The sequence below is a fragment of the Nomascus leucogenys genome, chromosome 14 (assembly GCF_006542625.1).
Source record: "Nomascus leucogenys isolate Asia chromosome 14, Asia_NLE_v1, whole genome shotgun sequence".
In the NCBI taxonomy this organism is placed as follows: Eukaryota; Metazoa; Chordata; class Mammalia; order Primates; family Hylobatidae; genus Nomascus; species Nomascus leucogenys.
The window spans coordinates 50,475,277-50,499,042 of record NC_044394.1 but is presented as its reverse complement, the minus strand read 5'-3'; the positions used below and the strand labels follow the sequence as shown (position 1 = coordinate 50,499,042).

Sequence of the window (23,766 nt, the reverse complement as noted above, 5' to 3'; positions counted from 1 at the left end):
CCCGGTGATACAGGGTCTTGTACTCCCTCAACCAAAATCCTTTCGAGACTGTCCACTGCCTGCTGGATGTATCCGAGAAGATTCTTCCTGGCATCCCAGGTCCTACCTCTGCCATCTTGGGTCAGCCGTGTCTCCCACTTCCTGGGGCAACTGGCTCAACCTGTCATGCCCCTTCCAGTCTCCAATTCTTGATTCCTACTTGCCTATGAGGATTCCCCTCCACTCTCTGCCCCGACTTGCTCATCCCTCTCTCACTCCTCAACTTGCCCCATCCTCCCCCTCCTGAAGGTCACCAGACTTCTATGTCCCTAAATTGAGCTGATGATTTATTTATTTGTTTTTATTTATGTTTTGAGCTGGGGTCTCGCTTTGTCACCTAGGCTGGAATGTAGTGGTGCGATCTTGGCTCACTGCAACCTCTGCCTCCCAGGTTCAAGTAATTCTCCTGCCTCAGCCTCCCAAGTAGCTGGCCTTACAAGCACGAGCTACCACACCTGGCTAACTTTTGTATTTTTAGTAGAGACGGGGGTTTCACCATGTTGGCCAGGCTGGTCTCAAGCTCCTGACATCAGGTGATCCACCCACCTTGGCCTCCCAAAGTGCTGGGATTATAGGCGTGAGCCACCGCCCCCAGCCTGAGCTCATGATTTTAGAATCCAGCAGCGGTTGACACAGTTGGTCGTTCCTAAACCAAGAATACAACCTCTTTCCTCCCAAGACACTGCAATCTCCAGGCTTCCCCTCTCCCACCCAGCCTCTAGGTTTTGTTCTGCCAGGCTGGTTTCCAACTCCCTCATATATGGCCTGCTGGGACCACAGAGCCCTTTCCTCTGATGCTATGTTCATTCTCTCATCCTGCCATGTCAACACCAGTGAGTCCTAAATTAGTATCTTCAGACTTTTCTTCTAGTTGCCTGTTGGACATCCCTTTCCAGCATCCAAAACTCAGTACAGTATCTTCCCAGAAAGCTCCTTCTCCGCCTGGGATTCCTTCATCAACCACCTCAGTGCCCATCTTCCTCCCTCTCCTGCATGGCCAGCAGAGCCTCACGTCCCACCAGTTACCCCTCCTCAATGCATCTCAGACCCATCCGCTCCCACCAAGAGGGCCCAGCCGCCCCTCCCAGCAGAATGGACCCACACCTCCTCTCTGCTGTCTTCCACCCTCTTCTTACCCAGCTTCCTGAGCCAAGATTTGAAACATGAGCATCTGATCATGTCCTTTCCCTGGGAAAAACCATTCGAGGGCTCCACATAGCTTTTGGCAGAAAATGCAAGTCCCTAAGAGAGCTAAACGCCCCTACTTGATCTCACCCCAGTGTCCTCCTTGGCCACGTGGACCTTCTTTCAGATCCTCCAGACACAAGGTCCTTGGATGGAGCTGCAGGGACCATTCCTTGGCATCCCCCTGCCCTGGCTACCTCCACTCATTCTCTGGGTCTCAACTTCCCCAGTGGAATCTGTTTGACCTTACCTTCCCTTGAAAGCACGCATCAAAACTGGAATCTACCCACACTTGCACTATTATTTAGTGCTTCTTCTACACATGGGGGCCAGGATCTTCTTGTCTTATTTAGGGCCACATCACCAGCACCCAGTATCTGGTCACAACCGGCACCCATTGTAGTAACCCAGGGATGCTGGCATCTCCTGACAGGAGCACCTCCTTCTCTCACGGTTTGTCCACACTGCTCAAGTTCTGTGTCTCCCAGGGGCTGCTCCAAACTCCTCCAGCTCCTGCTCGCCCCTTCCTGCCTCTTCCTGAAACTCCCACGCTCACTTGGCCTCAGTCCCCTGCTGTTGCTCCTCAGCCGTGGTACTTAGAGTCCTGTGGGCACCTCTGGCTCCAGTGGGAACAAACATTTCCAAAGGTGGCGGGGCAGGCGGGGCTGGCACTGCCTTTCCGATTGTCCTCCTTGCCTAGCTCTGTGCTGGGCAGGCAGAAGGGCCCCAGTCCTTGCCTGATGAATGAACAAACGCTGGCATCTCCTGCTGTTCCTTTACCAGGCTTGGAAGCAGAAGGCCTGGCACTTGTCTTAACTCTATGATTTCAGATCTTGGACAAGAGATGAAACCTGAGCCTTTGTGTTCCTCATGTATCAAGATGCCTTCCTTTACAGGAGTTGCTGATGTTAAGGGATTCAAAAGAACTGAAGTAAAAGACGCTGGTGTGGGGCCTGGCATGAGGTAGGTGATCATTTGGAGTGTTTGTTAATAAGAGTTAATGTACTATTTCTCCTTCTGCAGTGGCTTAGAAAGTGCCACTGGCTGTGTGACCTTGGGTAGGTTGCTGAACCTCTCTGAGCTGTGAATTCTAGTTAGGAAGCAGAGGTAATAATTGCACTAGTCTTCCAGAACTGCTGCCAGTAAGAGCTTGGCTCGGTTCCTGGCACTCATCCCGTGCCATGCATGTGCTCCCGTGCCCTCTGGGAAGGCCTGCTGGCCTCTGCCTTCCCGTCTCTGCCGCCTGCTCTCTCTTCTAAGGGGAGGCCAGAAAGAGGGCCAAAGAAGCCAGAGACAAAGCCGCTGGCCTGGGGAATTTCTCTTCATCTTCTTATCTGAGGAGTTTCAAAGGCTGCCAGCGGCTCCGCGTGCATCCCCTGCTTTTGTGTCCCTTGCTGGGGCCGTCACATGTGCCGGGCTTCTCTGCCTCAGATATACTTTCTTCTCCCAGCTGCCAAGCCCATGCAGTTCACAGACACCACAGCTCTACCACAAGGACCTCAGCATGGCAGGGGGGCTGGGGACCCAGCCTGGGGCCGGCCAGATGCCCACCTGGCTCTCCTGGGCCTCCCATACACACATCTGCTCTTCTCCACATGGGCCAGGGATGGGACTCGGCCTCAGCTGGTCTCACACCCTCACGCTTGCCTCTCGGAAGGGGGTCCTGGTTTCATGGCCCTCGGGGCAGAAGAATGACGTACAGTGATGTGGGGCAGGGACAGAAGGAGCCCGCTGGGAAACCGTGTGTGCCTTTGCGAAGGAGGCAGCACACTCAGGTCCAACAGTGCTCCCGGATCTGCCACTCACTCTCTGGATAATCCCAGGCAAGTTTCTGACCCCTTCTGAACTTCGGGTTCTTCATTTGCATAATGAGGGTAATGAGATTCACCTGTTGTGAGATGATGGCTGTGAAGGACTTGGCACCCGTGAGCCTCCATAAACATTAATGTGTGCGTGCCCAATTATGCATGGGAATCTGTGTGGGTGTGTGTGTGTGTGTGTGTGTGTGTGAGAGAGAGAGAGTGATCCGTCTTGCTTTTCTTTTTTCTCCTATTCAATTTTAAGTGTGAGAATAATTATGCCAGAAGGTGTTACCAAGGTGGGACAAAATCATCTGGTTGATGACGTTGCCAGGGCACAGACCCAAGGATGGGTGGCAGGGTCCATCCTTCGTCCATCCTTCCTCCATTCTCCTCCATCCTCCATCCATCCTCCCTCCATTCTCCTCCATCCTCCATCCATCCTCCCTCCGTCTCCTCCATCCTCCATCCATCTCCCTCCACTCTCCTCCATCCTCTGTCCATCCTCCCTCCATTCTCCTCCATCCTCCATCCATCCTCCCTCCATCTCCTCCATCCTCCCTCCCTTCTCCTCCATCCTCCATCCATCCTCCCTCCATCTCCTCCATCCTCCCTCCGTCTCCTCCATCCTCCATCCATCCTCCCTCCATTCTCCTCCATCCTCCCTCCGTCTCCTCTGTCCATCCTCCCTCCATTCTCCTCCATCCTCCATTCATCCTCCCACTAGCCTCTGTCCATCCTCCCTCTGTTCTCCTCCGTCCTCTTTCCATCCTCCCTCAGTTCTCCATCCTCTGTCCATCCTCCCTCCATTCTCCTCCGTCCTCCATCCATCCTCCCTCCATCTCCTCCATCCTCCATCCTCCATCCATCCTTCCTCCACTCTCCTCCATCCTCCCTCTGTCCTCCTCCATCTCCATCCTCTGTACTGTCATTTCTCCAGCCAGGGGGGTTGTCTCCAGCCATGCTGCCCTTGCTGGTGAAACGGATGTAAACTTAAGCTGAATGGATTCAACCTGGGAGATGGCTCCTGGAGAGGAGGGAGCTGAGAGTGGTCAGATGAGAGAGGCTCAAGCACTAACACAAGAGGGCCTGACCTCTATGGCTTTTATGTGAGTTGCACACACACCTCCCTGCTGTACTCAGACAGGCTCGTGACTAATTGTTAACCTGCATACAAGGCTGTGTGGGAATCATACACACACGAACACATACACACATGTGCATGCACACACACACACATATTTTAGCAGACACATTAGACTCCATACATTAGACTCTATATATCAAAATAAGTTTTGTGTTCTTCCTCCCCCCACCACCTGTCCCCAGCACATGCCCCAGGAATCACTTTGGGAAGCTGCGTGCCTATTCCAGGGGAGAGGCAGGCCGTGGGGCCAGTGTCCACACCTTGAGGAGCATCTCCCACGGAGTATCCTCCTGCTCACATGAGAGAAAGGATCTCATTTCTTTAAAGTCAGATTTTGTTTTGTTTCCTTGTTGTGCTCCCAGCTCTTAGAGCCACCTCATTTCTCAAACTGGAAATTCAAGGCTGGTTTCAAAATGGATAAAGATTTATCACCAACAAAGGGCTCTCACAGCTCTGGCCTAAGAGGAGTTCTGCACAGGTGTACAGAGCCCCAGGTAGCCGCTCAGAGGAGACAAGCTACCTACACACGTGATTTTCTGGGGGGTTTGTTATCAGATATGTCCCATGATCTTGTCGAGACAGACACCTTGAATAATCCTAACAGGTACCATTCTTGTCACATGTATTGTACCAGGGTGGGCTTGACCTATAGAATCCCAGGTATTCCTTACAATACTTCTCTGATGTAGGCATTACTGTGCCTGATTCCAAGAAGAGAAAACAAATTCAGGGTGGCTAACCACTTCTGCCTAAGGTGACAGAGCTAGCAGGGACAGGGGGGCCTGTCTTCAACAGGCCTTCATGCAGGCCTGACTTCAACATCTATGCTCTTTTCACTCTGACCCCAATGATGGATGTGGACCCACATATTTGTGCCACATATTTGTGTCACACGTACTGAGAAGGGTGCAGAGGCTTGCCTTCGTGTAGTGCGCACACACACACACACACACACACACACCAGACCCATTTGGCTACAGAACCCACCAAGAATAAAGACTCTCAGAGATTGGACATGAATATAAACTTTCCTCCCTTTGGAAACATAAATTTATGGCAGCACTTCTAATCTTATTTTCTCTCAACTTGCTGAGTAAATTTAGCCATTTTCCTGCCTGAAAATTGGATATTATCATCTTACTCAGAGGCCTGGGGTTTGTAAAAGACAGGGAAGTCCTCACTATCCAGCAGTGGTTGGAGAGCCGTGGGCTCTGAAGCTGGACAGGCTCCTATGGAATGCAGTTTTCAGTATGCATTTATTTAAAAGGTGAACCTGGAATATTTTGTTGAGCCCAAAACAAGGAGATGTTCAGAATCTAGTGGGGATATGTTCAAAGGACCCATGCTCCAGCTTGAAGGAGTTCCACTGGCCAAATTTAGGTGAAGATGAGTATGGAAATGAACAATGACATGGGTGGATTAAAGCACATTGAATAAAAAAACATAATGCATGAGTTTATACTGATGCTAAATTACTTTAAAGGGGGTCAGAAAGGAAAGCTGTTTACAAAAGAATGCCACCTAAGTAAAACGAATACAAGAAAATCTCCTTATCACAACCACCATAGTAATAACTGATTCGGGTAAGACTCATCAATGGATACTAAACCCCTGGGTGGGAGAGTCCTGGGAAGGAGATTATTCACACAGTCCCAAGTTATCACTCTATAGTCCACTCATCAATAACAAAGGGAAGAAGATACTTCAACCTTTTGACAATGGGGAAATCTGGTGGACATCACCTTGACCAGTTCACCAAACCTAACATCAGCAGTAATGGGGCAAATTGTCATCAGGCACCTTCTAGTGTGAAGCATCAAAGACACATACCTACAAATATGGTTCCCAAAAGGCTTAACATGAGTTTAATCATGAGGATATAACTGGACAAACCCACACTGAGGGAAATTCTGCAAAGCTGGCTGGACTCTCAGAAGTGCCAAAGCCATGAAACGTAGGAAAGAAACAATAAGGAATAGTTCTAGATTTAAGGTGTATCAAGACTCATGGCAACTAAAGGTCACATGTGATCCCCGATTAGGTCCAGCATTGAACAAGAACAACAACCATGGCCATGAAGGACACTGGGATAAAGGTACGTCCATCGGAACAAATGGAGAAACTTGAATATAGGCTGCGTTTTAGATAGCGGTATTATATCAGTGTTAAATTTCCCAGCTGTGAAAATTGTGTCATGTGTGGTTCTGCAGGCAAATGCCTTGCTCTTAGGAAATATTACTTACGAGTGAAGTGACATGATATCTACAGCAAATCCTTGAATAGTTCAGCAGAAAAGGTGCATGTGTATACGTGTGTAGGGGGACAGTAAGAGAGCACAAATCAGCAAAATGTTAGGAATTGTGGTGGTACACGTATGCAGGTGTTTACAGTACTAATGATTTTACTAAGATTTGAAAAAAATCAAAATTAAAAGAGAGAAGAAAGAAGCACCTGCTATGAGCTGGGGACACAGGTGGCTTCTATCTATCCACTACCCTTTTCCCTTCTTATGTTAACAACTTCACCCTTCTTCCCTACCACGTGGCTGTAGTGTGGGGGCTGCCAATCCTGGTGTCTCAAGCCCTGGAGTAGACACATGATACAGGCCTGGCCAATCAGGGTGTTCCATGCTGTTGCCCACCACGACTGGTCAGGGATGGTCTGAGCTGGGCCAATCAGAATCCTTCCCTGGGACTTTCTAAGTGAAACTTCCAGAGAAGTTCCTTCTACTCAGAAATCAGGCAGCTATAGCCTGTGAGCCCTGAACTTCTCAGTGTCACTCGTGACTTCATGAAGTATGAACCCAGAGGTGGGCACAGCTGAGCGACTTGGAGGGAAGAGGGCCTGGCAATATCAAGCTCTTGGTTCTAAGTCCTGAGGTTCCAGGAACTGCCAAGGTTCTGGAAGCTCTGACTTCGGTTCTGTGGCCCACTTGTGGTCTCCTCTGTAAATAATGAGAAGGCAAAAAAGGTGTCAGGGGATATGTAAGGCCATACTTTCTGGACAGTCACAAATGACAGAGGAGATGGAGCAGTGTGTGTGCATGTGTGTGTGAGAGAGAGAGAGAAAGAAAGAGAAAGGGAAAGAGAGAGAGAGAGAAATTAAGAATACATGCATTATTGGCTGGGTGCGGTGGCTCATGCCTGTAATCCCAGCACTTTGGGAGGCTGAGACGGGCGGATCACGAGGTCAGCAGATCGAGACCATCCTGGCTAACACAGTGAAACACCGTCTCTACTAAAAAAAAAAAATACAAAAAATTAGCCGGGCGTGGTGGCGGGCGCTTGTAGTCCCAGCTACTTGGGGGGCTGAGGCAGGAGAATGGCGTGAACCCAGGAGGCAGAGCTTGCAGTGAGCCGAGATCACACCACTGCACTCCAGCCTGGGGTACAGAGCAAGACTCTGTCTCAAAAAAAAAAAAAAAAAAAAAAAGAATACATGCATTATTAGGAAAGGTTTTCTAAAAGAGAAGGAATTTGAGCTGGGCCCTGCAGGAGAAAAAAGTTTCCAAAAGGGGAAATATAAATATTCCCATGGAGGGGATAGGACAGTTTGGACAAAGTCCAAGAAGAGGGAATTTGCAGAGAACTGTCCTGAGAACCTTGATGGTCTGGTCTGGCAGGAGTGGCAGGAGGTGAGACTATGCCAGCAGGAGCAGATCAGGAAGAGTTCTAAGGCCCTTCTAAGGAGTGCAGACCTTGCCTCGGGGGCACAGCAAGTTTTTAACTTAAGGAAAATCCTGATCAGACCGGCATTCAGGCACAGCATTGCCCCCAGGCCACCAGATCCAACACTCTTAGGGGCGAGGAGGCAAAGGAACGAGCTTCCCAAGTGCACCCTCATCTATTTCCTTTGAATAACTTCCACCCAACATAGCTATAAAATGGAGTATCTGCATTCTCCCTATTGCTTTGTTTTCTAGAATTTGCAGAGCATGGTTAGCAGAAAGACTGCTTAGGATACACATTAAGGAAGCAATTGCAGCAATCCTTCTTTAATGAGAGGCAGTGTGGTGGATGGTAAAAAATTCCCACTCTGCTGTCAGACAGCTTATATTTGAAGCCCAACTCAACCATCTGACTTTAGGTGATTTCTTTAACTTCTCTGGGCTTCAGTGTGTTTATCTGTAAAATGGGGGAAATAACTGAAACTACTCATAGGATTGTGGGCAGGATTAAATGAGATAATCACAGTGGGACATCATAATGTCTGCCATATAATAAATTCTTTTTCATTGTCTATGATTGCTATCATCATTGTTATCATCGTCATCATCATCATCATCAATAGCTGGACCTCATCATCATCATCATCACCACCAATAGCTGGACGCCATCCACTCCCAGAATGCCTGCAGGGACAAGGGCTGACTGTTTTCAAAGGCAGCCCATTCCATCTGGTCCTTCCACTGAGCTGGAACCTGCTTCTGTGTACCACCCACCCTTGCATCCTAGCAGTGCCAGGGCCCCAGAAGAGCAGCTCTGAACCAGATAAGGAACAAACTCTCCTCTCCTCCTCCTGGCTCCTGCCTCCAGTTCCCTGCCAGAAGAAGTCAGGGGCAGGCTAGGCCCGGCACCACTTGCATGCGTGGTATGCCATCCCATGCTCTTAGTCACCCACTTGAGTGTGTCCAAAGTCTAAGATGATGCAGGGGCTCTTCACAGAGACGGTCACAACTTCCTGGGGGTGCCAGGTTGTGGCCAGGAGAGGCTCTGGCCCCCAACTGAAACCACAGCAGGGGCTGCTCAGGGAGGGCTTTCTGGTCTCCTTGTGGGCTTCCTGGAGAACCGGAGGCCCAGAGTGGCCAGCCCTGCAGGACCTCTCGCTTGCTCATCCAGCAATCCCTTCTGCAGGAGGGGAGGGGGTGCCCTGTCCTGGGCTTTCTTTTGCCAATGTGGCCACACTACACCAGCCCGTGCGGTCCAGGGTTAAGGCAGAAAGACTGGGGTGGGGAGTCGCTCCAAACTCTGGCCTCCACACTCCCTAAAGGAAAGGATGGTTCTCCAGAAGGACAGATCAAGCAATTAATTATACCCCTCCTCTTATTTGCATGCCTATCCCTGGCGGCAGATTTGTATCAACATCCCCAGGGCAAGACAATCTTGTTTCCCCAACAAAAGCGATTATGCACATCAGGCCCTGGGATTAACCAACAGCCACAGGGTTGGAGCCAATAAAACAGGCAGAGATGGGAGGATAAGAGCAGAAAGGAGGGAGTGCCTGCCCCAGTCTGTGGCTGCGAGGAAAGGCTGGAGGCCACGGTGGCCTGGGTGAGGGGCTGCTTCCCTGATGGCAGTAGATCCACCCTTGCTGAGACCTTGTTCTCTTTCCCTGCTCTTCTTTCTCCCCACATGGCAACATCCCAACAGGGAAAGGCCAGTCAGGCCCAAGAGCTCCATTGCATGGCCACAGATAGGAAGTGAAGATAAGCTCAAGAGGCCCTGAGAGGGCCATCTCTGTGTCCCACCTGAATTTCCCACAGATAGAAGATGTCCCCTCCTTCACTGATCCGGGGTTGCTGCAGACCCCACCCCTCCATTGGACCCAGGCCCCTCAACAAGAGTCCCCTGGAGATGGCAGGGTTCGAGAGAGTGAGCAGGGGGCCACAGTCACAGCCACAGCCACAGCCACAGCTGCTGTTAGTGAGTCCCTGTGCCCAACACCACCTCTGCTCCTATGCACTGTGGTACAGACCATCCTGTCCAGGCAGCTCCCCTGGTCCACAACCCAGCCATCCTCTGCAGGGATCAGTAGGGTGGAGCCATCTCACCTCGGGGCAGGGCTGCCTTTGCCACTCACTTCCCGAACTCCAGGCTCCCAGGAGCCCCGAGCCCCACACTGTCACACAAACCCCCTCCTCACCATGCCCTCTTCAAGGCAGGGCAGTGGTCCTGGCAGCCAGGAGGAAGGGCGGGGAGGCGCAGTTTACCTGTATTCCAGGGAGAACTTGGTCAGCTCCCTGTTGTTGTGCAGCCACTTGAACTCCAGCGGCCAGCTGCCCTCGGCCATGCATGTGAGCACCAGGCGGTTTCCTTCCAGGTGCACCTGTGTCCGCACAGGCTCCGTCTTGAAATATGGGGACACATCATCTGCAGAAACAGGGAGACAAAGCCACCAGTGATCACTTGCTCACCTATGTGACCTGGTGCATTTAGTATCCTAAGGCCCCTAGGCAGATGGAGCAGGTGCAGCCAGGTAATTTGCCCAAGGTCCCGTGGCTGGGAGGGACTTGAACCTGGGTCAGTCTGTCTCCAAGACTTGGTCTTCAGCGTGAGTCCCCGACATCTGCCAACCAGAGCCCTGCCTCCTTCCTCCCCAGACCACGCTGGGCTATTGCCCTGCTGCCAGCCCACACTCCAGCATCTTCTGTCACTTCCCTCTTAGCATACACATCCACTCCATCTGCTCTGCTTGTGGGTTCCCCCTCCAGGGCAAGAGGCAAGAGGGGCACTTTTTGTGGCTCAGCCAAAGGGAATATCAATGTCACAAGGAGAATAGGGAGGCAGGTTGACATAAACTGTAGGGGGTAGAGGGTCTCCTGAGTCCTGCTCCCTAAGGCTGGGGGAAGCCCTCAAAGCGTCAATCACAGAGTCCATCCAGCAAGGCCTTGTGACCACCGGCTGCCTGCTCCTTCTGTCCTGGGTCCTGAGGCCAGCCTGCCTCTACCTCCCCATTCACTCCAGGCCAGCCGCCTGGTTGCCCAGGTGGTGGATGAGGGGCAGAACAGCTGCTTCTCCCTCTCTGCAGTCACCCTCATCCTCTGAGCTGACTCAGCCTCGCAGACCACCCTGCCCCACCACGGTTCTCTCGACAGAGACAGTGAACTTCGCCGCAGACTTCACAAGACTGCTCAGCTGGCTGCTCTGGATGGAAATGGGGCCTCTGCCCTTCTGGCCAGTGGGGGAGAGGGTGGACATGAGCATACACAAAGGAACTGATGGAACAATAGGGGAGACGGAGGAAAGGGGAGGGGCTGTAATCCGTCAAGGAGATACCTGCCTTTTTGTGGATAGGGTGGGGCCGGGAGGCAGGAGCCAGCATCTGGTAACAATATCCACAAAGATGACAGCACCTGCTCTGTTCCGGGCTGTTCTAGGGGCTCTACCATATGCTCGTCTAATCTTCACAGCAACCTCATGACTGGACAGGATTACAATCTACATTTTGGAGAGGGGACACCAAGGCCTCGAGGGGTTAGAAACGTGCCCAAGGTCACACAACTGGGCAGGAGGTGCTCAGCCCCACAGACAGCTTCAGAGCTGGAGCACTTGAGCCCACACCTCCCTCTGTGAAGCCAAAACCGGGGCGGGAGGAGAGGACAGATATCAGGGAAGAACCTGCAGATGCCCAGAGCTTGTGCCAATGAGCCTTGCATTTGACAGATTTGAGGGAGTGGGTTCTAGAAAGCACCACTCAACAGCTCACCTAGTGAGCACCTACTATGTGCCAAGGGCTTCAGGCAGCAGCCAGGGGGGAGTCCAGGCTTGCCAGCCCAACTCTATGCACCTTCCAGTGACCACACTGTGCCCAGAGGGGTGGGACATAATTAAAGCCGCACAGGCTGCTGTTGTCAGGGTAGGCCCTGAGCACCCCGACCTTCAGGCCAGTGGTGGGGAGTCTGTCATCTACAGACCTGTCTACGTTCACTCCACCGCTTCCCAGCAGTGTGCAGTGGACAAGCGTTCCTTTATCTGAGTCTCTATTTCTCTATCAGTGGACACAGGAAAAGAAATATCTACCTTCACATCTAAGGATGGAAGGAAATAGTGATGGTGAAAATGCTGGCTCCGTGCCTGGCCCAGAGTAGATGTTCTGCCAATGTTCATTTCCTTCCTGAACCCTAAAGCAAGGTGTCCTCTCCAGGGAAGGGGCTCCACCACCCTCAGTGCTGGCTGATGCCCCAGGCCCATCTTGGTCAGACAGTTAATTTTCCCCTGTGAGCCTGGAGGGTGGAAAACACCAGACAGCCTTCTTTTGGCTTAAGAAATGGAACAAACCAGGCTGGCCATGGTGGCTCATGCCTGTAAGCCCAGTGCTCTGGGAGGCCGAGGTGGGAGGATCGCTTGAGGCCAAGAGTTCAATACCAGATTGGGCAACATGGTGAGACCCCCTCTATACCAAAAAAAAAAAAAAAAAAAAAGAAGTTGGGAGGCTAAGGCAGGTGGATTGCCTGAGCTCAGGAGTAACACGGTGCCTGGGCAATACGGTGAAATCCCATCTATACTAAAATACAGAAGAAATTAGCTGAGCATGGTGTCGGGCACCTGTTGTCCCAGCTACTTGGGAGGCTGAGGCAGGAGAATTGCTTAAACTCAGGAGGTGGAGGTTGCAGTGAGCTGAGATCGCGCCACTGCACTCTAGCCTGGGCAACAGAGCAAGACTCCATCTCTACAAAAAAAAAAAAAAAAAAAAAAAAGAAGGAAAGAAAAAAAAGTAAAAGAAATGGAACAAATCAACCAAAGAAGAGGAAGGGGCTAGGGAGGGGGCGGTTTACAGCTGGAAGGGAGTGAACCCAGGTGGTAGCCGGCTGTGGCTGGGTGCAGCGGGCCTTCTCCTGCACCCCAGTCTGGACCATAAGGAAGGCCCGGAGCCCAGGACCCGGGTCTATCAGATCTGTACCATCAGATCTGCCCAGTACTGGACGTCCTGGTCTTTGGTCAGGTTCAGCCTTTGTTTCCAGGCCTCACTGGGTTCAGGTAGAGATTCGCAACTTAACAGAATCCATCATGTACATGTGGGGCCCAAGTCAGCTGGCCCTGCTGCACAGCACCCCCAAACCTTGCACCCCCCAGGCCCGAGAGCTCAATCTTATTCATATATAACCTGCAGCAGATTGGGAGGCTTTTCCTTGAACTCCCACCCTGGCTGCTACTAACCCTCACTGTGGGGACCACCAGAGGGACAAACCTGAGGGTGGCCTCAGGGTGGCTCAGAGGGCAGGTGCTGGCAGGAGGCTGCCTTCGACTGCTCCCTCTACGTCTGTCTGACTGCTGATGTTTCATGTTTTTTTGGAGACAGGGTCTCGGAAGGTTGCCTAGGCTGCAGTGCAGTGGCATGATCTTGGCTCACTGCAGCCTTGACCTCTGGGGCTCAGGTGATCCCTCCACCTCAGCCTCCCGAGTAGCTGAGATCACAGGCGTGCACCACCAGCTAACTTTTGTATTTTTAGTAGAGATGGGGTTTTGCCATGCTGGCCAGGCTGGTCTCGAACTCCTGACCTCAAATGATCCGCCTGCCTCAGCCTCCCAAACTGTGGGGATTACAGGCCTGAGCCACCGTGCCCAGCTTGCTAATGTTTCAATCATGCATCTCTCCCTGCTCATTCATGCACATCTCTTCATTGCTCTTAACAAGCGTCAGGTGAACGCAGCGTCTTAAAAACAGTTGAGAAGATGCTCTTTCTGAGTGTGGACTTGGAGGTGTAACTACCACTGCTGGTCCCTTCCAGGGGCGCTTGTGCCTCCAGGGTCTTAGGCCACCTCTGGCCAGGTGGTAGGGAGGGTGGAGAGGCTCGTGGGCACCCATTTGCCAAGGAAAAGGACCCACTGCCCGCTGCCCGCCTGGCAGCAGCCAGCTCTGCTCTCAGCTTAACAAATGGGCACATTCTTACTTCAAAGGCACATTCATATTCTCCAGCAGCTTTCAAGAGCCCTTTGAATCGTGCTTTTAAAAACGCTCTGTTCATTGCCGTCATCACTCGTTTGTTTTAAAACAATAACGATCCAGCCCCTGGGTGATTAAATCCCTTCCATGTGGAGCTGACTCAGAGCCAGAACAGTCAGAAGGGCTGGGCAGTGTGTGTGTCTGCATGCACACGTGCATAAGTGTGAGCACACACACACGCGCGAGCACACACACGCTCTGCGCCCAGACGCCCTCGCCTCTGTCAACCTGCTCACCGGGCAATTTCCTCCCAGGTCTGCGTTTGCCAGTTCATTCTTCAAGCCCTCCCGGGGGTGCCAGCCTGCAGCAGAATGACTTTCGCTTGGATGGGTTGATTCCAGAGGCTGCTGGAGATAATGACTCTGGGGAGGAGGAGAGGGAAGGGGAGGCCTTTCCCTGAGAGCCTGCTGGGTACCAGGCCCTGGGCTGGGGGCTCCACATTCCTCGCCTCCTGTTGTCCTCACAAGGTTCCTCTCCCCAAGCTCCTGTGGTGAAGTCACCCCCTCCGGAAAGTCAACCTGCCCTCTGGATACAGGGATCCTGGGAGGGATGCCCTACCTAGGACTCAGAGCAGTGACAGCTGATTTTCCTCCAGGACCTGCCTCATCTGAAAGCAAGAGATGGCACAGGGCGGGCAGGGTGTGTGCTGTAGGAAGAATGACAGACTGAGGGGAAGAAGATGCTGCTGGGATAACAGAACGTGTGGATGTGTCTATGTGTGCATGTGTTTGTGTGTGCAGGTGTGTGTGTGTGGTATGTCTGCATGTATGTGCATGTGTGGACATTCACATATCTGTGAATGTCAATGTGTGTGTCAGTGCACATCTGTGTGCGCAAGCCTTTGTGTTCAAGTATGTGTGTCTGTGGTCTGTTTCTGTGTGCACATATCTGTGTGTATGTGTATGTATTTATGTGCAGGGACAGATTTCTGTGCTGTGAATGCTCAGGAGGGTAACACAAATCAGTGACCTTGGGAAAGTTACTTAACCTCTTTGTACCTCATTTTCCTTAGCTATAAATTGGAGATATGTTTGCTTTGAAGATTAAATACATTAATAAATATATAGTGCTTAGAACACAGCCTGGCACGTGTTAGGAGGGGTGGCTATTAACACTATTGATCATATATAAAGATGGACAGATTAGCCCAGAGAGAAGAGCTCATATCCTGTTGGCAGCTGCCAGTGGCTCCCCTCAGCCTTAGTACTAGGATGGTGCAGTAAACAACCTGTGCAACTGTACACAACAGCCCTGTTAGCCACCCTTTCTGTGGAAAAGGAGATAATTGAGAAGGAAGGAGAATTGTGGATAGAAAGAATCAACGTTATAAAGATGTCATTCTCTTAAACTTTTCTTCACCTCAAACACACACACATACACACACACACACACATACATATACGAAGGAATTTTAAGTAGACAAAGTGATTCTAAAGTTCACATAAAAACAACAACCATGAAAGAATAGCCAAACAAATTCTGAAAAAGTATAGCAAACAGAGGAAACTAGCATAGACGTTTAACTACATTACAAAGCTGTAATAATTAAAACAGTGCCTTCTTGTAAAATAGACTGATGAAGAAACAGTCTGGGAGTCTAGAAATAGACCCAAATACATATGAGGAAATTTAATGTATGATGAAAGTAGAATTTCAAATCAGTGGGTAATACACCAATTATTCAATAAATGGTTTTGAAACAGCTAGGGAACCATTTGGGGATAAAAAAATAAAGTTGAATCTCTTTCTGGCACTTTTACCTCAAAATAAATGCTAGATGGATCAATGTTTTAAACATGAAAAATGAAATTCTAAAAGACCTAGAAAAAAAATCAGAGATTTAAAAATATACAGTCTTGGCAAAGCAATGTACTCGCCAAGTACTTTCTAAGTACTATGCAAGCTCCAAAAGGTCATAAAACAGATTGATACCTTCAACAACATAGAAATTCTGCCTGGAAGAAAAAACCCTCATAAACAAAAAGAAGCAACAAATGACAAACTGGGGAAAGATATTTGCAACTCTTATCGTGGGCAAAGAGCTAATTTTCCTGATATAGAAATGTTCCCACAAATCAATAAGAAAAAGATTAACAAACCAATAGAAAAATGGGCAAAGGATATGAAGTTCACAGAAAAGAATTACAAATGCCCCTGGAACTCACACAAAGATGCTCAGCCTCATGATAAGAGAAAGGAAAACTAAAATTCAATAAGATACCATTTTTTCCCCTATCACATTGGCCAAGATGTAAAAGTGTGATATTCTGGGCTGGTGAATTTGTAGAGCAACAGGCACCCTCGCAGACAGCTTTGCGGGACTGTAGCTTGGTACGCCCTCTACGAGAGCAATTTGGCAATGCTGTCAAAGCTAAAAATGCACACATCCTCCAATTCGCCAACTCTTCAAGGAATTCACCCTCCACAGACTCACTTGTGCATGTGTGAAATGACAGCACTTCAGAGCCGCTCAGCTTATAACAGCAAAAGCTTGGAAATGGCCTGAATGCCTATCAAGAGGGCACTGGTTAAAGAAACGATTGTCCCTCCAAACAACAGAATTCTGTGCAGCAGACGGCGCCTGAGCGATCTTTGAGAACTACTGGTAAGTGGCAAAAACAAGAATAGGGTGGATAAGCTCAGGCATGGAATAGGGTGGATAATCTGCTACTGTTTACGTAGAAGCTTTTCTTCTTCAAGTATAAAAATCAATTTGCTTGTATTGGCACAGGCTTTTTCTAGTGGCTCCATGAAAAATGGATCCTAGTGACACTTGAGGGAGATCTGGGTGCCCGGGGACTTGGGTTGGGGGACTAGCTTTTCACTCTATACCTTTGTGTAACATTGATATTGCGGACCACAGGTATGAATTACTTATCTACGATCAGATATATGTATACATGTGCATATGTGTATGTGAGTGTGCAAGGTAGGCCGTTCACAGGGTGATCCCACTGATGACAGGGAAGAGGACAGACCCTCTGTGTGTCATTTAGGCATGTCACATGGCTCGGAGGTCCCGGACCACCAGACCCTGAGCTGCTTAAATGAAGAGCAGCCTTCAGAGGCCAGCAAAAGGCCTCAGCCTGGGGCTTCCTTGTAATTTCCCATAACAGGTCAGGGGGTCGCTGATTGCCATCTTCCCTTGATACTCGCACTAAATATCCCCATTGTCCTCCCTAGGCTCCAGGCTAAATGGCCCCATACAGAAGCCAATCTCAACTTCAACTTTTCCCCTTCTCTGCAAAATAATGTCATCTTTCTCTGGAGTCCCCAGGCTGTGTCCATCTCACTGTTCAGGGAATTCGACTTCCCAGCCAGCCCAGCCCTGGGAACCGCACCTCCCATGGAGCCATTCTGCTGGGATGGGTCGGTGGGTGGAGGAAGCGGGTCATGGCTTCTGCCAGCCACCTAATTGGCCAAATGATGTCCATCTGCCCTCCAGAACAAGCTGCAGGGACCCAGCTCTGAAACATGCAGAAACCTCTCTCTTTTTGCGGCTTCTTCTCAGGCATGGAATAAGGGCTCAGTCATCATGAGCTTCCCTGGAATGCTTGGAAACAGGGTGGGAGCTAGGATTTCCAGACTCGCAAACTTTTCTCTCACCATCTCCTAGTCTTGGCCCCACCACCGTGTCCTGGATTGATTACCACGGCCTCCTAATGGGTGCCAGGGGTGGAAAACTGTGCTCCTTACCCCTGGAGGGCCACAGACCTGAGCAGGACGGACCCGGGGTCAGAGGGGGCAGGGGCTCAGGGTGGGCTGCTCTCACCAAACCTCGCTTATCTCCAAACTTCTAGTCTTGCTGCTGCCTTTATTCCATACTAACCATGGAACTTTTTATTCACGAAGCACTTTACGTCCATCATCTTAGTTAAGAGGGCTGAGTTCATCTCAAGGAAACCACTATCATTGTCCCCATTTTAATAGGAGAAAACCGACGCTCAGAAAGGTTCTGTAATTGGACTCTGCCACATAGACATAAAACAAGATCTGGCAGGTTCCAGAGCTCTGGATCTTTCTATTATTAGCATAAGACTTCCCAAAGCTGTCTTACCCTTCATACTCCAACCTGTAGCACCAGGGGTGGTGAGAGGGACGGGGGACATTCAAGGAGGTTGGTGGCCTCTCTTAGGGAACTGGTTTCGACTCCACAAGCAGAGGTCATGCACCATTCCTACTCCAGCCTGCGATGTCACGGCCCCTAAGCCAGATTCTGGGGTGAGGGAGAAACAGGCGGCCCAGCTGGGAATGAGTCCTGGGAATTAGCTAGAAGGATAAAGAGGCAAAATATCCCAGAAGAGACTGGTCCACTCAGGGTGTGAGGATTTCAGGTGGATGAGCTAAGAAAGTGCAGGGAGAGAAGCCTGGAAATGGAAGTCAAACGGCACAGAAGATGAACGCATGCAGGCGTGGGGGCCGAGTAAAATGAGGCAGAGGCCAGAGCCTTAGGGCTTCTTGGGAAGACGGGGCTAAGCTGGGGGACCCCACCCTGCAGCCCTGCTCCCGAGAACCACCTTTTCAAGAATCTGGCTTGAAGATCCCAGTAGGAGAAGATAAATTGGGTTTACATCCCATTTCCATGCTAACTAGAGTTTGACCTCATGCAAATTCACCTCCTGGGCCTTACCTGTCTCATCAGTGAAACAGATGGAAACTCCTGCCCCAGAGGCTACAGGAGGATCAAATGAGCTAATGTGTGTGAGGTTGGAGCCACAGTGCTTGAAGACTCAGAGGTGCCCCTTTCTGCCACACAAACCATTGGGGGTGACCACATAGGAAGGAGATGGGGAAAGAGGGGCAGGGGCTGTTATGATCATTCCACCTGTTTCCTGCTTCTCAGAACCATTCCCTTAAGAAGCCCGCAGTCTCTTGAAGGTCTTACATCTAAGGCTTCCAAATTCAGCCCCCTCAAGGCCATTCCAAGCTGGCTCAAAAATTGGGTCTTGCCTGGGAAGGCTCATAAGGTTTTGAGCAGGGTCAGGACTGGTAGAGACAGCTGGAGCCTGGGGAGGGGTTGCAAACGCCTGCATGGATTGGTTCCACAACCTTGGTCAAACCCAGGTGGGAGATGGTACTGGACAGAGTGCTGAGGGCCCAGGAGGAGGCTGCTGTGGCCCTGTTCAGCCCCTGCCCTCCAGAAGAAATGTCTGCATGTCATACACTGCAGCAGGTGGGGCAGGGACTCTCTAGCTGCCTGATAAAGGCTGCAGGGCCCGGGGCTCCTGGCGAGTCCCTTCCCTCTCCCAGCCCCATGCCTGGCAAGGCCTCTTGCTCCTGCCTCACCAGCCAGGGCCCCAGAGCACCCTAGCCCCCTCCCCTCGGATTCCCTCCTCCTCCCTTCTCCCACAAATGAGATGATAATTTATGCCCCTCCCTGTATCCTAGCAGATGCCTGGCCCAGCTCTGGCCCTGGTGCCACCTGCATGCCAAGCGCTTCATTAGCCAGGAAAGAAGACTCTCGCCCTCCTTCGTCTAATCCTCGCCAGTGATCTTCAGGAGCCAGGCACCTTCTGCTGTCCGGGGCCTGGGACGGTGCAATCATCAATTACGCCGTGGCCTCTGCAGCTGTTCCTGAATGGATTTCTTGCTCAGAGAAGTGTGTTCGAAAAGCATCTAATGGAACGGATCATCAATTTGTTTGAATACACATCTAATCTGATTAGGGGGGCACTGGCCACCAGGGCAGCTAGTGCAACTGAGGCTTGACATGGCCCCAGGGAATCATAAGTGGGGTGGCAGGGCCAGTCTGGGGAAGGAGGGTTGTGTGCCCTGGGCCTGCCACCGAGCCCTCCTTGAGCTCAGCCCATGGTACGTCCAGCCAAAAAAGTCACAGAGAAAAGCAGAACACATCACACAGATGCCAGGAGAGCTGGGCCCATGCCTCCTGTTTTTCTATAGCCCTGGCACTGGGCACAGAGCCTGGGACAAAGAAAATGCTTGGGAAATATGTGGCGAATGAATGACAATAAGACCCAACATGGAAGCCAAGGGATGTTAATAAAGTCATCTCTGGGACAAGACTAGGTGATGCCTGTATTGGGTTGAATATGTCTCCCCTAAATTCATGTCCTTCCCAGAACCTCAGAATGTGACCTGATTTGGAAATCGAGTCTTTGGAGATGTAGTTTGTTAAGATGAGGTCACGCTGGAGTAGGATGGGCCTTCTGTGACTGGTGTCTTTGTAGGAGGAGAAGAAACACAGGGAGAGAGACACACAAGGAGAAGACAAGAGCTAAGTAAAGACAGAGGCAGGGACTGAAGCGATGCATCTACTGGCCAGGGAACGCCAAGGACTGCCAGGAGCCACCAGGCAGGCCTAGGACGGGGGCAGGATGGAGCCTCCCATTGAGCCTGCAGAAGGAGCATGCCCCTGTCACCTTGATTTCAGACTTCTGGCCTCCAGAACCATGAGATAATAGATTTCTGTTGTTTAAAGCTGCCCAGTTTATAGTACTTTGTCATGGCAGCCCAGGAAACTCATGCAATGCCTACAGGAAGCTTTGTCCATCATTCCACAGAAGGCAGCATGGCAGAGAACCGGAAGGAAGTCCGAGCCCTGCCTAGCTGGTCCTTCCCAGACACACCACGTGCACCATGCCACTCTCTTCCCTGGGGAGCCCTTTCTTTCCTTCTTTACCAGGAAAACGTCAGTGTTCAATCCATGTTAGTTCCTGTCCAGCACCCTTTCAAATCTCAAATGCTACATCCTCTGTAACTCTTCTCTAGATGTCCTCCTCAGATTCCGGAGATCACCTCCCTCCCAGCATGCTTGGTGATTCCCATGCTACATTCCCCACTGCTGGGCATGCTGGGGCTCCCTCATCTCCCTAGCTCCAGAGCCTGGCAACAGCCTGGCCTGCAGAAGAGCCCAGATCCATGAGAAAGTGGGCAAGCAAACTTGCTGTGGACCAGCGGGTCCCTCCCCTCTTGGGAGCGGACCAGACTGGAGATCACAAAGTTCCCTACCAGCCCTGACATTATAAGAGCCGAGTAGCCATCTGGGGGATGACCTTACTGGGCCCTGTAATGGGACCACCTGGGTTCAAACCCAGTGGACTCTGCCACTCACAGGCTGTGTGTCCCTTGGCATCACTCTGTAACTCTTCTGCACCTCTCCTGAAAAATAGGGATAGTAGTGCCTACCTCATAGGCCTATGGAAAGGGGTAAGTGCTTCGACCAGTACCTGGTACAGAGAAAGAGCCCTTGAAAAGGAGGCTGTTATTATTCCTCATCCTGGCTTGGTGTAGCCTCTGCAAGCCCATCTCATAGCCAGAGCCTCCTGTTTGAACCATACAGGTAAACAGGGTCAAAGCACTTCCAACCTTGCATGGAAAAAAGACGGTTCTCATTTCCAGTAGGTTTATTTTGCAATTAACAGAGGGGAAGGGAGCTCTTTCTTACATTTCACTTAGAGGGTTCAGAGATTAAACTTATACCATTGATTAGAATGTTTTGGCCTAACGGTGCTAGTATCATTTTAGTGTATTCAGATTCATTTGAGCTATAAAAGCGGCGATAATAAAATGTTCACTAACTCCTGGAATTCCTCCCAAGAAGCCCGATGGTGTTACGTGGACCACAGTCCTCTTCCCCTCAGTGACCCCAAGGCAGGACAGCATGCTTGGAGCAATTATCCAGTTTTACAGCTGAGACTTGAGACCTCCTAGAAATTGATCAATGGCCTGGCTGGCCTGGGTGGCTTCATGAGACTTGGCTCTGCCTCACCTCTGTCACTCTTCTCACGGGTGACTTTCTCCACCATGCAGGTACTACTCTTTTGCCCATCCCCTAAGCCTGGGGACTCTGGTGACAAAGGGACACTGGCTTCCCACAGGTCTGCAGGAGCCCAGAGCAAGGACTCATAGGACCAGGGATGCTTCCAAGAACCCACAGTCTGGGAGTCTCCGGTGTCTACCTCCTTGTCAACGATGGTGCCACCAGATGCAGGGCACAGAAGGCTGTGCCATGAGGAAGGGACCAGCACCCCAGAGCTCTGGCTGGCATGCTTCCTGGGGCAGCCCCTGTTCCTCCTCTTGTCCACCCTTGGAGAAGGGCCATTACCTAAAAGGGGGGAGAGATGGAAGTGGGGCAAAATGGGAATTAGGGGCGGTGGCTCTGAATTAACACCAGCATTGGTTTCCCAATATTGAATAAAGAGGGCTGAGCTGGACAGTAGGTGTCCTTAGGGGCTTGACCTCACCACCCCCAGACGAGGCCTGTCTGCCCAATTTCAGGGGCTTCTCCTCAATTTCCTGGCTTCAGGGTGAGGCTGCTCAGCCCAGGGACAAGAAAGAAAGGTGGGTATTTGTTAAAGGCCTACTCCACGCCGAGCAACTCATGTTTACCCATTTAATCCTCCCAGCCTCCCTAGGGGAGTGCTAGAGGACTTCCCTTTTATTTCTCTCATCTGAAGCTCAGAGGAGAGAGGTACCCAGTCACATGTGTGTCAGTGGCAGAGCCGGGTTTTGAACCCATAGCCGCCTGCCTCCATGCAAGGCCTCTGACCTCCCCTCCGTCCAGGCTGTGTTTGGAACCCAGGAACAGATTCCGAGGCTGGGCCCCGCAGGGCAGAAAAAACAAAGCATGAGTCGCTCTCCGCACGGAGGCTGAGAGATGGAGCCACTGCTGAAGAACACACATTCATCAGGCTGGTGACCCCGGTGTACCAGCGCTTTGTGGTGTGTAACAAAGACTGCCGAGCAGAAAATTGGAGTTCAATTTGCCGTCCATCCTGTGCGCAGTGCTCAGCCCATTCTAGTCCCTGGCAGGCACCTCTGTGCTTTATCATAAATAATAACACCATGCGGCTCTATGGCCCTTTCCGCAGTTACGGTCCCCGAGCAATTTACAAGCCAGATTATACACAGAAGCCTGCACATGCCTGCCGGCCAGCACACACCACACACACGCGGCCTCCTCCCCAGTCACTCCTGGGGCCCACGGCCACCCTGGTATCCTGGTGTCACCCATCTGGGGCTGCACCCAATCTGGAGGGAAGCAGGCCCTTGTGCACTCCTGGACGCTGGCCTCTGCTCCTGCCCCGGTCACCTTCTTTATCCCTTTTACTGGCTCCCATGGTTGGCAGAGAACTCATCAGGTCCGGTGGCCCACTGCCCCTTGCTGGACCAAGGTCAAGGCCACTTCCTCTCTCTTTCTTTCCATTTTAGAAGGAGCTTCTGGATCTCCTTCCCTCCAATCAGCAGTGGCCCTTTGTCTCTACCACAGGGAGCCCCGTCTCTCCTTAGAACTTATTGGGGGTAGTCGGGGGGGGGCAAAAGCAGCAACAGAGACCCACAAGTTCAACCACTCGCTTCACAGACAAGACCCCTGGGGCCCAGAGAGGTGCAGCAGCTCCCCTGGGGACTCTGTATCAGCTGCTGAGCTGAGACCAAAGCCCAGGACCACGGGTGCTCAGTCCACTACACAGCAGAGCCCCATGGAGGGAGGTAAACAAAGGTCTAGGGCAGACTGGGCTGCTCCCTCTGAGCATCTAGAAACTTCCCCAGAAGCAGAAGCTTCAGGCAGGGCCTGGAGGGGCTCCAGCAGCAGCTCCTTCCCCCTCTTGCCATCAAACTAAATAAGAGGTCAACTATTGTATGATGCCATTTATATGAGATATCCAGAGTAGGTAGATCCATAGAGACGGGGCTCAGATTTGTGATTGACAGGTGGTTGGGAGAAAGGGGAATGAGTGACTGTTAGTGGGTACAGGCTTCCTTCTGGGGTGATGAAAGTATTCTGGAACTCAGTGGTGGTTGTACATGATTGTGAATGTACTAAGTGCCACTGAATTGTTCACTTGAAAATGATTTTTTTTTTTTGAGACAGGGTCTCGCTTTGCTGCCCAGGCTGGAGTGTGGTGGTACCATCATAGCTCGCTGCAGCCTTGAACTCCCAGGCTCAAGTGATCCTCCCACTTTAGCCTCCCG

At 51.2% G+C, this 23,766-nt stretch overlaps 1 protein-coding gene and 1 long non-coding RNA gene across 2 annotated transcripts in view; one reads left to right on the top strand and one right to left on the bottom strand.

The window, feature by feature from the left end:
• Window positions 1–23,766, bottom strand: part of SDK2 (sidekick cell adhesion molecule 2) — a 309,169-nt gene that overhangs the window by 162,436 nt on the left and 122,967 nt on the right. The window contains exon 2 of the mRNA XM_030827794.1: window positions 10,100–10,259. Within this exon, the coding sequence (XP_030683654.1) occupies window positions 10,100–10,259 (160 nt within the window). The remainder of the gene's footprint in view (window positions 1–10,099; window positions 10,260–23,766) is intronic.
• Window positions 16,331–21,380, top strand: LOC105738930. The gene is made up of 2 exons (XR_001114769.1): window positions 16,331–16,438; window positions 19,222–21,380. It is a non-coding gene; the product is annotated as an uncharacterized LOC105738930 (long non-coding RNA).